The 14793-nt window shown below is 36.9% G+C and overlaps 4 protein-coding genes across 4 annotated transcripts; 3 read left to right on the top strand and 1 right to left on the bottom strand.

Moving 5' to 3' along the window:
• Nucleotides 1-135: 135 nt before the first annotated feature.
• On the bottom strand, nt 136-4741 carry itprip (inositol 1,4,5-trisphosphate receptor interacting protein). Its single transcript, XM_052573156.1, has 2 exons — nt 4604-4741; nt 136-3211 (listed from the first exon to the last, which is right to left on the bottom strand). Exon 2 carries the CDS (start codon nt 3195-3197, stop codon nt 1578-1580), a length of 1620 nt encoding a protein of 539 aa, XP_052429116.1. The 5' UTR covers nt 3198-3211; nt 4604-4741; the 3' UTR covers nt 136-1577.
• A 788-nt stretch (nt 4742-5529) lies between these two features.
• calhm3 (calcium homeostasis modulator 3) lies at nt 5530-7717 on the top strand. The gene is made up of 3 exons (XM_052573422.1): nt 5530-6007; nt 6253-6508; nt 6745-7717. The coding sequence occupies exons 1-3, from the start codon at nt 5721-5723 to the stop codon at nt 7195-7197; spliced, it is 996 nt and encodes a 331-aa protein (XP_052429382.1). The 5' UTR covers nt 5530-5720; the 3' UTR covers nt 7198-7717.
• A 421-nt stretch (nt 7718-8138) lies between these two features.
• calhm1a (calcium homeostasis modulator 1a) lies at nt 8139-10763 on the top strand. Its single transcript, XM_052573409.1, has 2 exons — nt 8139-8724; nt 9373-10763. Exons 1-2 carry the CDS (start codon nt 8176-8178, stop codon nt 9877-9879), a joined length of 1056 nt encoding a protein of 351 aa, XP_052429369.1. The 5' UTR covers nt 8139-8175; the 3' UTR covers nt 9880-10763.
• Nucleotides 10764-11376: 613 nt separating this feature from the next.
• LOC127970671 (calcium homeostasis modulator protein 2) lies at nt 11377-13304 on the top strand. Its single transcript, XM_052573341.1, is given in 3 exon segments — nt 11377-11652; nt 11654-11923; nt 12009-13304. Coding segments are annotated over 3 exon segments (930 nt in total). The 3' UTR covers nt 12393-13304.
• The last annotated feature ends 1489 nt before the right edge of the window (nt 13305-14793 follow it).

The raw sequence follows: 14793 nt of genomic DNA, 5'->3' as shown, positions 1-14793 counted from the left end.
GTCAAAAGCATAAATGTAATTATGAATCTCTCTATATTTAACCAGTTTCCTCTTTGGTCACAAGTGAAATGCTACTGAGCCACGCACAACATGTCGTGGAGCTGCAAAACAACATTGCTTACTGAGAGAACTGCATACTGCATAAAAGTTTGTTTATTGCATCAAAAAAATAAAATCCAATATAAAGACTACAAAGATTCAAACAAGTGCATTATAGAGAATAGACAAAAAAGCCTTTTTCAACCCTGTGAAACAGCTTCTGCTTGGGCCTGTACATGACACTGTGCAGCATTTCTTTAGATGTGCTTGCTGCTCACACTTTGTTTAGGCATTTCAACAATCCCCTTATGTTGGCAGACAAGATCAAAACTGATAACACTCCTAAATATTCAGATAATGTTACATAATTTAAACTCTTAACCTGATATTACATCATTTGCAATAACTCAAATGGTCCAAAGATCACTGAATCAGCTGCCAGAATGATGATGAATAGCAAGTGGATGTTTCTTCAACCATGTGCACTTTCGGCCCTGTGGACTTTAGGAAAATAAACTTTCTTAAAATCCTATTATTTTATAGCAGCAATGTCATTTCAGTCACATCTCAAATTATGTATTGTGCTTAGTAACATTCTGTGGTTGAAATTTCATTTTAAACTTTTATTTATTTTTTGCTTTGTCTTGCTAAGCACAATTTAAAAGCAAGCATTTAAGATAATTTAAATAAATACTTGATTTCAATTTTTTTTCATAATTAAACAACATTACAGCTAGAAATTATGCATGATAAAAAATATTTATCTTGATTTTCTTCACACATTACATATTTCAACTCCAGCAAAAAAACGGTAACTTTAACAATAAACTTGATTCTGGTATATTATTATTATTAGATGCAAAGCTTGTTTATTGTTGTGAAAATAACACTAAAACTAAGGAGAAGTTATTAATAGTAAATTATTAAATTAATTCACTCTTCGTTATGATAATTAAAAAAATGTAATGATCATATTTTTATGATGGTCTCAGTCTGGGACAAGAGTAAAACAAAAAAATATATATATAAATGGCATTTGGAAAGCAACAAAAATAAATGCTAAAACAGACAAAAGTTTACAAGATTGCTTTAACATGACCTTCATACCACGACTTAGGTGCCCTTGAGCAAGGCATTAAACCCCCAAATGTTCCCCGGGTGCCACAGCATAAATGGCTGCCCACTGCTACGGGTGTGTGTTCATGGTGTGTGTGTGTGTTCACTGCTGTGTGTGTGCACTTTGGATGGGTTAAAAGCAGAGCACGAATTCTGAGTATGGGTCACCATACTTGGCTGTATGTCACGTCACTTTCACTTTTTTTGTCACTTTCACTTTCATACAGTATAACAAAATGTAAAAGGTAAAATATTGCCCCGGGACAAAAAAAATTATAAAAAAAATGGTTATAGTTAAAGAAACACCCAAATATCATCACAGCGTCAGAAACAGTCAGTGCTTAATATGTTGTTTACATTTGAGCTGCATAACGTCATTATGTAATTAGGCTGTAAAAATCCCCTGCACTCAAAGCCAAAGTCTATGTCTGGTCTGTTGAGCTAAATTCATGCCTCACGCAACCATTAGAAACGTGAGGGCTATATTCTTGAACAAGAACAGAGGTATTTATAACCATCTCTTGAAAATGCTCCTCCATTTTGGCATATACGTGCCTCTGTAATACAAGAGGCCTAAACAGGTTTATCGGTTCTGCCGTACGGATTATTTTGGGAACCAGAAGTTCGACTGGGATGCGAGGGTTCCCGACAACAACATGATAGAGTCTCTTTTCCTCCAGGCTTTGCTGCAGGAAGCTGAGCAGATCTCTTAACCTGTCATTGAGATTCTGCGGCTGCCACATCGCAGGACGTTTACTCAGCAGCAGATGCAAAAGCGCCGTCTTTATATGATAATTAGAAAAGGCGCTTTTCCCAGTCAAAGCTGTCTGCTTTTTGTGCAAGAAAGAAACTATCTGAAGACAGTGAACATGACACGAATTTGTAGGAAGTCGTTTCACCAGATGTTTAAGCAGGTTCTTTTCATAAACAGTTAGTGAGAGTTGCCAGTGAATGTCTGAGGAGTTACTAGTGTCAGATGGGAAATGAGAGATGAGGTAAGCATCCGTGTCCTCAAACTGAACGGCAGGGGTAATGTTAAGAATGACAGTCTTTCCAGACCTAAATCTGATTTTCAGAGCTCCGGGGAAGTCTAGGTTTTGAAATGCTAGCTCAAAATCGTACTTATGAGAGATCAGGCCCCATGCTTTGCTCACTGAGATCTGGAACCATCTCATGATCTGATCTTTTGACAAATACGAGGTGTTCTTCTCACAGTGGCGGTCCACCAGTGTGTGATCCTCAAGCTTTTCACCCTCATTTCTACTGTGAAGCAGACACAGCATATCATCACCGAGATTGGTTGAGCCACAAAGACAGCCTGTGCCATTTTCACCTGGTTTTAGTAGTTTAATCCTTCCACATCCTTGCAAGTCCAGGGGGATTTCAGCGGAGGGGTCGCACCAGAGCTGAAACTCAAACCTGAATGACCGTGGAGGAGCAAAAGGCACAATGAGGTCACATGTAGGAGGTTTAGACACCCTCCAGGACTCAAACATGCTGCCTATGCCAACGAAGTCCTCGACTTCCAGGTCAGACTCTCGATCGCAAACACTTCTTAAAGCCTCGAGCAGATCATCCGCAAAGCCCTCGATGAACTCTCGCACTCTCCCGCTCTCGTGGATGAAAGGATGGAAGCGGGTCTTGCAGAAGTTACTTAGGACACCTTTATCTAGGACTACATTCTTGGCACTGAGATATTCAGCACTGGAATCTCCATCTTCATCTTCTGTAGAGTCTGGGATTTCGGTAGGGATTATATCCTGCCTGCAGACCTCAATTGTGAAGAAAATGACTAGGCAGAGAGTGCTCCAAAAGTACCAGCTGTAACCTTCCTGATCATCAACCAGAGCAGTTTCTGTTTGCGAGATCTCCTGTTCCAGGCGCTGATGTTCGGCCTCCAGCTTCTCCTGGTGCTCCTTCATCCGGGACAGGAGCTCGTCATCTTGCTCAGGGAGGGTGGTGTTTTCATTAGGGAAGAGCAGTGGGTGGTTGAGGATAGCGGCTACTACCACCATGCAAACCCGTGCAATAGCACCTTGCATCCTTCACTGTGCGTCTAAGAAAACACAAATTTCTCGATTAATGTGAGCTTCTTAAAAAGGAAATGCATCTTCTAACTTTCGTGAAAACATGTCATTCTTCAGGGTGGTTATTTTTGAACTGCAATACAAAGGACTCTGCTGCACTGGGGAAGGAAGTCAGATAACCTCTGTTAAATATCTACTGAAAACAAGAATTAAAAAAATTATATCGGGGGAAAATATCTGTTAATCTGTTAATTTGAGGTTTGGATAATAAATAAAAAAAACTGGGGTTTCACCTCTTCTCTTTTTTAAGTATTTTGTAATTTTGCCTTGACTGAAGCTTTGGAAGGAACCTCATATACATTGAAGAGGACGTGACGTAACAGGTTTATTTATAGTGTGGCACTTGGAGTCCGAGTGATTCTTGGAATGAGGCAGATAAAATTCCTTATTTATACAATCTACAAGCTACTTGCACATTCCATGATACGGGTACACTTTGGTGTCCTGTGATATTTTTTTAAGTATTAGAGGCACAACTTTTTTCAATCTTTGAAGTGATATGCACTTTATAGTAGAAAATAATATATATATATATATATATATATATATATATATATATAGTAGTAAGATATGCCATTCATAGTACAAGTCGTGTGACTTATTTTAACTCTTCATGCACCATGATGAGAAGGCAAGCAAATATTCTCATTCAGTCTTATTTTCTGTTTACATACTTCGTCAAGCTTAACTATACTAGGTTATTATAAGAAAAACATTTCAAAACAAAAATTAATATTTAATAAGTTTGAAAGTTTTTTTTTTTTGAGGGGGGGGGGGGGGCGTTTAAATTATTTATATGGAACTGCATCATATGCCAAGTTAAAAAAAAAAAAAAGGTTTTAAATAGAGTGCATGATGACGGGTAGTTGACTAATAATGGTTGAGCTCCAGTAAAGACGATAATTGAGAAATTTGTGTGGCGCTGCAAATATTCCCACAGTCTACAAATACAAGGGCGGAGTAGGCTATACACAGCTACAACAATTTAGTCATTAAACAGAGAGAAATATATCCTACAAATAGTTAGACAATATTACAGAGGAAACATTTGTTCACGCGTGTCTGTAAGAAAATAGTAAGTTTATCAGCAGCAGCAGCAGCGCGAGAGAGAGAGAGGGCGGTGACGTAATAAACCAAAGGCAGAGCATCTAACAACTTCTACTTTTTTTAATCGACACAATTGCGCATTTTCTTAACAACGTCTTCGGATGCGTTTAACTCTTGTGGTTTACAAAACTTTTGTATATTTTTTTACATTTTAATCACAGCTGTGACGGTGTCTCGAATAATCTATGAAAAAACAGATGGCCAATACTCGCGCTGAGTCTTTGTTGTAGACCAAGAACAGAACAGCAACTTACACTGTAATCCACGAGTTAAAGTCCAGCGTTGTTCATTGTTTCAGACCGATACGGAACCGACACAAGAGAAAACGCTGCAGTAGGCTACCGTCTGTTTCCTCGTCTGCTCTCACATCCAGGAAGTGACCAATGGGGCCGTTAATCGCTCCTTTATATAAAGCACGTGGGTCAGCCGCGCTCTTGAGACAACGTCATATGGGGGTGGTGAAAACATTATTTATTATTTATTTTTATTTTTTTGCGCACAAGTTATCCGTACATTGAAAATTATGATGTGCATATACTGTGGATGCAATTACAAAAATAAATGTGCATAGCCCTGTTGAAGCATCAAAAGCATGTTATGATCTAGAGTAATATCTACAAACGGCGGTAATCAAATTAAGGTTTTCCACCAGGCATTTACTGTGTTTACTATTCTTCTTCTATCAGCTATTTTGAAGAATGTGCAGCTGCGGAGTGACTCCTAGGCGGACGACAAATACCCACACGAGGTCGCTACCTCACCAAAGTTTAATAACTTATTGTACACAATACACCTACAATACTATTTTGATATGAGAGTTTATCAAGTAACCCCAAATCAATCATCCGTTTATATTATCATTTTGAACATTATTTTTTAACGTTATTTTCCTGGGGGTCACGCTACGCGGTAATTATTGCGAAAAAACATACATCCTTTCTCCAAAGCCTATTCTTTAGGGTTACGGGAAGACCGCTTTGTGAAAAATATGAAAAACATCCGTCTACTCAAAGGAAAGAAAGCAAACACACCAAGAATCTGCTATGCGAGTTTTACCTAGTTTTAAAGTCAGGTATTCGTGCGCACATTTGGGTGTGGCCAAAGAAGCAGGTGCGCGTGCCCTACAGGTGAACCCATCACACTTCAGCACGCAGAACTCGCGAGACGCTTTAATACCTGTGAAAGATTCTTTTACAAGCGAGCCTTACAATAACTTAATTAAATTAACAATTACTCAAGTTAGTTTTTTTTCTCGTTTGTCCTTTTCGCAGACTTGAACAGCGCAGATTTGAACAGCGTACTTGGCGGTCGAATATCAGATAAGTAGCCTCTAATCTGCAGCCTCTTATAGCGATAACCCTGAACTAATAAATGGATCGTTTAAAGTTGGTTCTGCAATATTTCCAGTCAAATTCTGAGTCCATCTCCAATGGTATCTGTATAATATTGTCACTTATAAGCGTCAAGTTATATACAAGTTTTGATTTCAACTGCCCCTGTTTACCGCAATACAATAAGATGTACGCACTAGGGGTCATGTTCGTCCCTCCAATTATATTGTTCCTGTTGGGAGTGTTAGTTAATCGTCATACTGGGGTGTTGATGGAAGAGTGGGTCAGACCCCTGGGCAAGAGGACAAAAAATCCAGCAGTGGTAAAGTAAGTTAGAAGCCAAATAATATTCATAGGCTACTCATTTTACTATTAATATTAATTAGTACTTTCATGTACAATGTACTTACCTGTGATAAGTACTTGTAATAAGGTAACTAAATGGGTTGGGGTTAGGTTAAGGGGTAGGTTCAGGGTTAGTAGAGTTATTACCTAGTTATTGCAATTAAATTAATGAGTACAGTATGTACACGAGGAACAGGACTACAAAAACACTTATGTTATCCTTCCAGATTTTTGCTATCATCAGTGTTTCAACGGTCACTTCTGGCCCCCATGGTTTGGATTCTGATGACACTCTTGGATGGAAAATGTTTCATCTGCGCATTTAGTATGAATGTAGACCCGAAATATTTTACAGGAATACCAAACAGCACTGGCCTAGAATTGATCAAGATTATGGCTAAGGTGCCTTGTAAAGAGGATGTCATCTTCAAAAACAGCAGTTTTCGGAAAGCTGTCTCACGCTATGTGCGTTGTTACTCTCAGGTGAATGGGTTTTCTCACATTTTTTGGTGCATTTTTTCAATGCTTACATTGTCTTTAGTCAAAGAACCGTGATGTCAATGCCATTTTTGACTTGATAGCTGCTAAGTAAGATTGAGCTGTCCAAAGTTGACAGGAGCAGACCTTTAACAAATCTGTAGGTGGTTAAAATCCTTTCATACTTTGCATAACCAGACGATTCATCTATTCTTCTTGTACAATTTATCTTCTTCTCAAAGGCAATAGGCTGGTCGATCCTCCTCTTCTTCATTTTTTTGGGTGCTGTGGGACGTGTCCTAAAGCCTTGCTTCAATCACGCCACTTTTCTGCAGACACGCTACTGGAGCAATTACCTGGACATTGAGCAGAAGCTCTTCGATGAGACCTGTGTCCTTCATGCCAGAGATTTTGCCAGAAAATGTGTAGTGCAGTTTTTTGAGAATATGCGAGAAGACGTGACTGTGAGAATGCCCCTCTCAAGTGCACTCAGACTCAGCACAATCCATAATGAATATGAAGAGGAAGAAGAGGAGCATCTGCATGGTATAACCAGACAAGATCAGGTGGATCACTTGCTGCAAACCTGGTACGAGTGTAAACCAGAGCTGGACGTGACCAGGATGGCCTATAAACCCAAAGTTTGTATCACTTGGGAAGATATCAATGGAAAGGCAATGTTCTCTGAAGTGTAAAACTTGGGGGAAAAAAGATCTTACCTCTTAAACTAGAATTAATGTAAATAAGTGACATGTTCATTAAATATTTATAAAGATAATTAAAAATACTGGTCCTAGAAATGTAATAGTTTGACTACTAATTGACTAATATAAGTTGAATCAAAAGCAAATCTTAAAATGCTTGCATGCCGGAGCAATGGATATATAATAATGTAAAATTTCTTTCTTCATCAATTTTGCAATGAGCCGTCCAGACCCCAAAGGATTCTGCAATGATGCCTGGATGGAGGATTTTTAATTTGCATAGAATGTAGAACCCAAACATTTTTGAATTGCAATGTAACTATCAGAATATTGTCAATTCAGAAAGCCTTGTTTTAACCTTCCTCAAGGCTTGCATGCTGGCGAATTTGAATATGCTGGGATTTAGTTTGTGTATTTTTGCATTTCTCTCTCCACAGACATTACACAACAACCTCATGTATATGGTTTGGATGCAAATTACTACAGAACCCTGGCACCACCTGAAAAAATATGTTGTATATGTATTTGTCTCTATATATTGTGTATGTATATTTATTAATAATATTGACTAATAAAAATACATAGATCAGTGTGTTCTGTGTTGGTAGTCCATGTTTTTAAATGCACTTTTGCCTTCACCTTTTGAGTAAGGAATATTTTGGCTTGTGAGTTATGTAATATGCTAGACAGGAAACAGTTTAAGCATTGGACAATGCAAGGACAAAAATCACACCCAACTATTTAGTTGAGGATGTGTTAGAGCCTCTGAAGGAGGGGCCTGTCACTCATGTGCATCCATGCATTAAGGCGACCTGGTGAACATCTGTTCACTTTGGACTCAACTCTGCTCCAGCAGTCTTGCTCTCTATTCTCCTCTGCCAAAATAAGATTTATCATTTATTATTTATTACTCAACTGCACGAAATCTATCTACTATTTTGCTCTAAAGGTTGAACTAACTTTTTAAAAATGGATAAGTTTCGAATTATGGTCCAGTTTTTGCAAGCCAACCAAGAGTCGTTCATGAATGGCATCTGTGGGATCATGGCTCTGGCAAGTGCTCAGATGTATTCCTCCTTTGAGTTCACTTGTCCTTGTCTTCCAGACTACAATTATGCATATGGGATCGGCATTCTAATCGTTCCGCCAATATGGTTCTTTTTACTTGGATATGTACTTAACAACAACATATCAGTGTTAACCGAGGAATGGAAGAGACCGGTTGGAAAGCGCAGGAAGGATCCGGCGGTTTTACGCTACATGTTCAGCTCCATGACGCAGCGCGCTCTCATCGCTCCGGCTGTATGGGTAGCCGTGACTTTAATGGATGGCAAGAGCTTTTTGTGTGCTTTCAGCGCCACTACGGATTTATCTCAGTTCATCAACGAGACCTATCAAAGCTTATCCAAAAAGGAGCTTCTGAAATTACAAGCAAGGATTCCATGCCAAGACGTATTTGATGGGCATGAGGTTATTTCCATGGAAGCATCAACTAGGTACATTCGCTGTTTATCACAGGTAATGACATTATTTCACAATTCAGTGATGAAATGGGGGGTTCTAAATTATCTTACCTAGGCCTATCTGCCTACTATTAAGGCTGGATAAAGCAATAGTTGTCGTTTTGTAAAATTTGGCAAAAGTAATTAAAAATTTTTTTAGCACGCACCTGAATTGTTAATTATAGTGTCAAGTGTGAAGAGAAGCGGTGCTAAAGTTTTTATCAACAAACAAACAACCATAAAATGCTTTAGTGTTTACCTCATTAAATATTCATACAGTTATGGGAACTTCGACGCGCTGAGAGAAAATCAAAACGTCAAACGCGTGGAGAGACAAACATTTGAGAAGAAATAAGAATTTATTTTTGTGTTTGTGCGTTTCATAAGATTTAGAAACGAATTTTCACAGATACCCTACAAGGTTAACTATACTAAATTAATTAATTAATTATGAATTAAATTAATTATGAACCCAGGTAAACTATAGACCATGGATTTTAAATTGTTAGGCCTATATAGATGAGATATGATGGCTATGACATTCAGTTTGATAATATGTAAACTATAGGCCTATATTGTCTATATAAAACTAGGCTAGGGTATATACATCTAAAACAATGTATTGTTTTATTTTTAAATTAATCTGTTGCAATGTTTCTTTTAGGCCTGTGGATGGACCTTTTTAATGGTAATAACTATAGCAGCCTTCTTGATAAGGGCGATAAGACCTTGTTTTACACAAGCCGCATTTCTTAAAACCAAATATTGGTCGCACTACATTGATACAGAGCGCAAACTGTTCGACGAAACATGCAAAGAGCACGCTAAGAGCTTTGCTAAGGTCTGCATACAGCAATACTTCGAGAGTATCAGCGGTGAAATTGTTCCACAGTTCCAGCTACCTACAAAGAAAAAGAAAGGCGGCAAAGATGATGACAGGGAAAAAGAGAAGAGTGACGAGGAGAAGCTTCTTGGGGTCCGTAAAGAAGAAGACATGAATAAAGTCCTATGGAACTGGCATACATGTAAACCCGCACTATTTCTGAACAAACACGCTGAAGATATGAATATGAATGGACATGCACACTTGGATACACTCAGCTTCTCAGATGAGCGCTACACTCACACACCTGTGAAAAACACAGCTGTAGCATACTACTCCAAAGTCTGACTTCATGGTTTAATCTTAATCTCTGGTATAGCAGCTGTCAAGATCTAATTTCTATTCATTGCATGCCATTTCTTATTTGATATCCTCCAGAGACTCAGTAGTCATTCAGTCGAGTCACTGTTGTTTGTTGTTTGTTACTATAAATAAATGAGAACATAAATAATAGGATAAAATGGGCTTTTCTGTGATAACACAAAGCAACACGCAGGCATGACCTATATGACAGTAATAATATAATGATGATGATGATGATGTTAATAAGTAATGTCACTCTTTTTGAGGAGGAGTTTGTTAATGTAATTGGTCATAGGATATCAAAGACATATCAGCTGCTAATGTCGCTCCGGAGGTTATTTTTACAGTATTTAGCCTTGGCTACTAATAGCTAGTTGCTATGGCTGCTAAAGTGATCAAAGTAGTTCACCATATCATAAATTATGTTTCCCACAGTCACAGACAATGTTATTGTCCAACAGAAGCTGCTGCAGCTGTTTGCAACTGTATAGCTTGCTTAGTAGGCCAGACTTTTGTGTCCACCTGGCGGTCTTATACTCTTCAGTTTAAAGCAGCAGTATTTATTACTAACTCATAATTGATCATGTCTATGATTTTCGGCTATCTTAAAGCAGTGGACTTCAGGTTCCAGGGCCCTACAGGAAGCTTCAGCAAACTTACAAGAGGGCCTCAAGATGAAATAAAATATTTAAAATAAAACAAAAAGAATGTTAATAAGGTAAAAGAAACAAAAATCAATACATTTGTTTTTTATTTCACCCCTAAATTTGGGAAATTCTAAATGTAATTATTCAAATTTGTAACTAAGCCTAGTAACTTATTTTATATATGGACACTATCCCAAATTCTGTAAAATTCTGAGAGAAAGGTGTTTTTTTTTTTTTTTTTTTTTTTTTTTGCCTGTGTCTGATTTTTGTATTTTACTTTAGCCCGACCTGTTTTAGATAAATGTTTGTTAGTTGAACTGGGGCTGAAACCAGATTGTAAGTGCCGTTGGTGATTCACTGCTATATGTACAGACAGAGCAAGGGTATGATCTCACTTCTTGACCACAACAAATACAGCTACATACAGACAGGTTTTTGTTCTGTTTTTTCGATCTGCTTCAGCTTGTACATATTTTTCAAACTTTGTGGATGTTCAGCAAAGACCATTTTGTACTCCCTGGCGATGAAATGTAAGTCTTCATTACAGAAATATTTCAATTTTTTAATTGATATTTGGTTTTTGGTAATTAATTTAAGTGGCACATAGAGGCTTGAGGAAACTCCCCAATTAACTGTTTTTATATGAACTGAATGTAATTTAGAAATTGTATAATGAAGCTATTTTTGTCTTGCCCCTCTTTTTATGTATAACTGTGTCGGCCATAAAGGACTTACTTGCATATCTGTCTTAGTCAGGTTTGAAGGTTAATTTACAGAGACAATAATCATCATCAGCGAAAAGTAACGGAGAAAGACAAATACTTATTAAAATAAGATGTCTGCTTTCCTCTCAGAATACATCAAATTTATAGCACTTTACTTCAAGAGTAAGAATGTCATAGTCTTCAATGGCCTCATTGGTTTAGGAACAGTGGTTGGTCAGACAGCATACAACATCTTAGCTTTTAACTGTCCATGTTCACTAAAGAAGAATTACCTGTACGGCCTGGCTGCCATTGGTGTACCAGCTCTGGCTTTCTTTGTCATTGGGGTGATGCTGAATCAAAATACCTGGGACGTTGTGTCAGAGTGTCGGACCAGAAGATGCAGGAAATTAATCAGTGACTGCTGCTTTTGTTCTGTTGGGCTCCATTATCGGTAGAGCAGTTGTTGCTCCTGTCACCTGGACTGTAATTTCCCTCCTGAGAGGAGAGGCGTATGTCTGTGCTTTCAGTGAGTTCATGAACCCCTCATCTCTGGGCGACTTCTTTTTAACTACACCTGGTCCAGAGATCATGGCCCAGTTTCCATGTAAAGATGTACCCGCTCTATTTGTGAACTACTCAGGAGTGCTTGAACGCAAGTTACAGTATGAATCCCAGGTACTTGTCATTTTTCATAGTGTTGTTACAGTCCCTAATTGTATCAACACTTGTACAAACTTAATTTTTTCTGTTCTTCATCTAGCTTTTGGGCTGGTTGCTGGTGGGAATCATCTCCGTCTTTGTCTTTCTGCTCCTCTGTCTGAAAAACTGCTGCTCTCCGCTTGGCTATCAGCAGGAGGCGTACTGGACCCAGTACTGCTCCAGCGAACAAGCTCTTTTCCAGCGTACAGCTGAGGTACATGCTAAATACCATGCGGCGGGAAATGTCAAGAGTTTCTTTGGCTTTGTTGCCTTAGAAAATCATGAGAAGCAGCTTCTAGCAGACTGCAAGGGAATCAAGAGAATCATTACCAGACTGCAGTGGAACCGCATCACTGGGGTTTACATGTACAGAGAGATCGATGACACTCCCATCTTCAGCCGCTTAAACAAATGGGCCACGTACACAACTGAACATGACTGTTAAGGAATTGAAAAAAAATTGACATTTTATCCTTTGAGTCTGACAAATTAGTCTAATTAATGAATAATACTACACACCCAAAAATCAATATCTTTGGAATCAAGAAACACCCAAGAAATGTGTGCCACACTCAGGTCATAAAGGGGAAAAAATTCTGTTTAATATTCATATAGTAAATGTTATGTATTTTTAATATCAAAGCTAGAAGCACAAAGATAAATGATTATAATAATAATGTAAAAACTTAAATGCAAACAAAGAAACTACTATTATAATATTTCTGGACAATACTGTATTGAGTCTGTGTTGATGATGGCTGTTGGATCATTCAAACCTGCAGGATTTCAAAAATCACTGTGCCACAATCCACAAATTTGGCTTTTTTCTAAACAAAAGTTGAATGTCAAAACATAGTCTAAACATTGCTGAGATGACCAGTGTTGCTGTTAAAGGCAAGCCATTTTAAATTGTCAAATGGATATTTTGTCATTCATAATTTCAGTTTTGGCGAAGATGTGCTGGAGGAATTTTACAGAAATGTATCAGTTTTACAGTATAGTGTACAATTTGATTTGCTATACTGGAAAATGAGACCCATAATATTATGGAAATTGAATTATTTTATTTATTTATTTTGTAAATAGGCTTTAAACCTGGAAATGTGTGGAAATATGAAAGTTTATAAACAGGGCCTTAACAGAGGCCAGAGATATGCTAGCAGAGAAAACACTGGACAAGCACAGGGAGATCACTGTCTGAAAAAAATTTTTTGCAAAGAAAATCCTAAATATCAAATTGGGGGTGAATTGAATGTATCTTTGAGAAGAACTGACCTTCTTCAGAAAGGCTTTGATTGCATTTTCTTCTCATCTTACATCCATATGATGCACATTATTGTAGTGTTCACAAGCACAGCACTGCTTTGTTAACAATGGTAAACAATTAGCTTTGTTTACAACAGGTAAATGCTATATCACTGCTTTTCCATAAGTACAATATTTTTTTTACTTTCTCAAAGCTAAAGACCATTCTGTTTGCTTTAAATGTTGAAATTTCACAATCAAATTTCTATTAAAATATTATAACTGCTCATGAATTTTTGTTTGGCTTGTGATTAAAATTCAGTAGTTGCCTCTAACATAGATACGTAGGCTTTATGCATATCTGTGGTCTTGAATTTTATTTGTATATTTTTCAACCTTTAATCACAGCCTACCAAAATCCTTGCAATTTGGGTGGCACCAAATCACTCAACTCAAATCAAGCTCAGCTGCATTTGCTCTAGATATTACGTATAGTGCCTTGAAGGTCTGTCTGAAACCAGTATTATTATAAAGTAGACAGTCATGCTAAAAGTTCTTGTGTAGTGACTAGCTTGAGATTGTATTACAATTCCGATAGCAGCAGTAGGTTTACTCAAAACAGAAATGTGACCCTGGACCACAAGACCAGGCATTAGGATCAGCATTTTTAAATTGAGTTTTATATATATTATTTGAAAGCTGAATAAATAAGCTTTCCATTGATGTATGGTTTATTAGGTCGATATTTGTCTGAGATATTTGAAAATCTGGAATCTGAGGGTGAAAAATTTAGTAAGGAGTTATTTCATTATAGTTTGCTGTATAGTGCATGCTGTGAAAGCTATTTTCATAGATGGACCATGTAATTTATAAACCTATTGGTTAGCCAAATTAACAAAGTTCAGCTGTCAATTTGAGACCCATTTAGTGTAGACTGGTTATTTCTTGAGCCTGTGTTTTAGTTGTGTTTCTTCTACAGAGGCTCATCTGACTTGTAAAGTTGTAGCTAAAGCACAACCAAAACATGTTCTTCTGCAAGGCCCATGCAGTCTTATTTACTAACCGCCAGCTTCAAATTAAGTGTTACAAATGCTATTTTATTGAATAGTATGCAGAAAATGATCATACTTCCTGAAATATATCACTGAATAATTGTGCAATAATATAGTATAAAAAATATTTTATATATATATATATATATATATATATATATATATATATATATATATATATATATATATATATATACACACATACATATATATATATATATATATAAATATATATATATATATATATATATATATATATATATATATAAATATATATATATATAATAAAAAATATATTGTTTTTTGACATTACCCGCTAGATTTCTGTTTGTAACGATATTAATGGCTCATTCAATTTCAAAACAGACACTTAGTGTGCCATTAAAATTGTAGTTTAAATGATTTTTGGTCATTTTTAATATTAATGTTATGCTTTTGTTATTGTGAAATCATTTTTTTTCCTGAAAATTAAAATAATCGAACAAATACATAATTAAATAAATTTGATTCAATGAGAAAAGGTAACTACTGTACATAACATTTTGAGAG

This window comes from Carassius gibelio, chromosome B13 (assembly GCF_023724105.1).
Source record: "Carassius gibelio isolate Cgi1373 ecotype wild population from Czech Republic chromosome B13, carGib1.2-hapl.c, whole genome shotgun sequence".
Lineage (NCBI taxonomy): Eukaryota > Metazoa > Chordata > Actinopteri > Cypriniformes > Cyprinidae > Carassius > Carassius gibelio.
The sequence above is the reverse complement of the archived record's forward strand: the minus strand, read 5'-3'. Positions and strand labels throughout refer to the sequence as shown.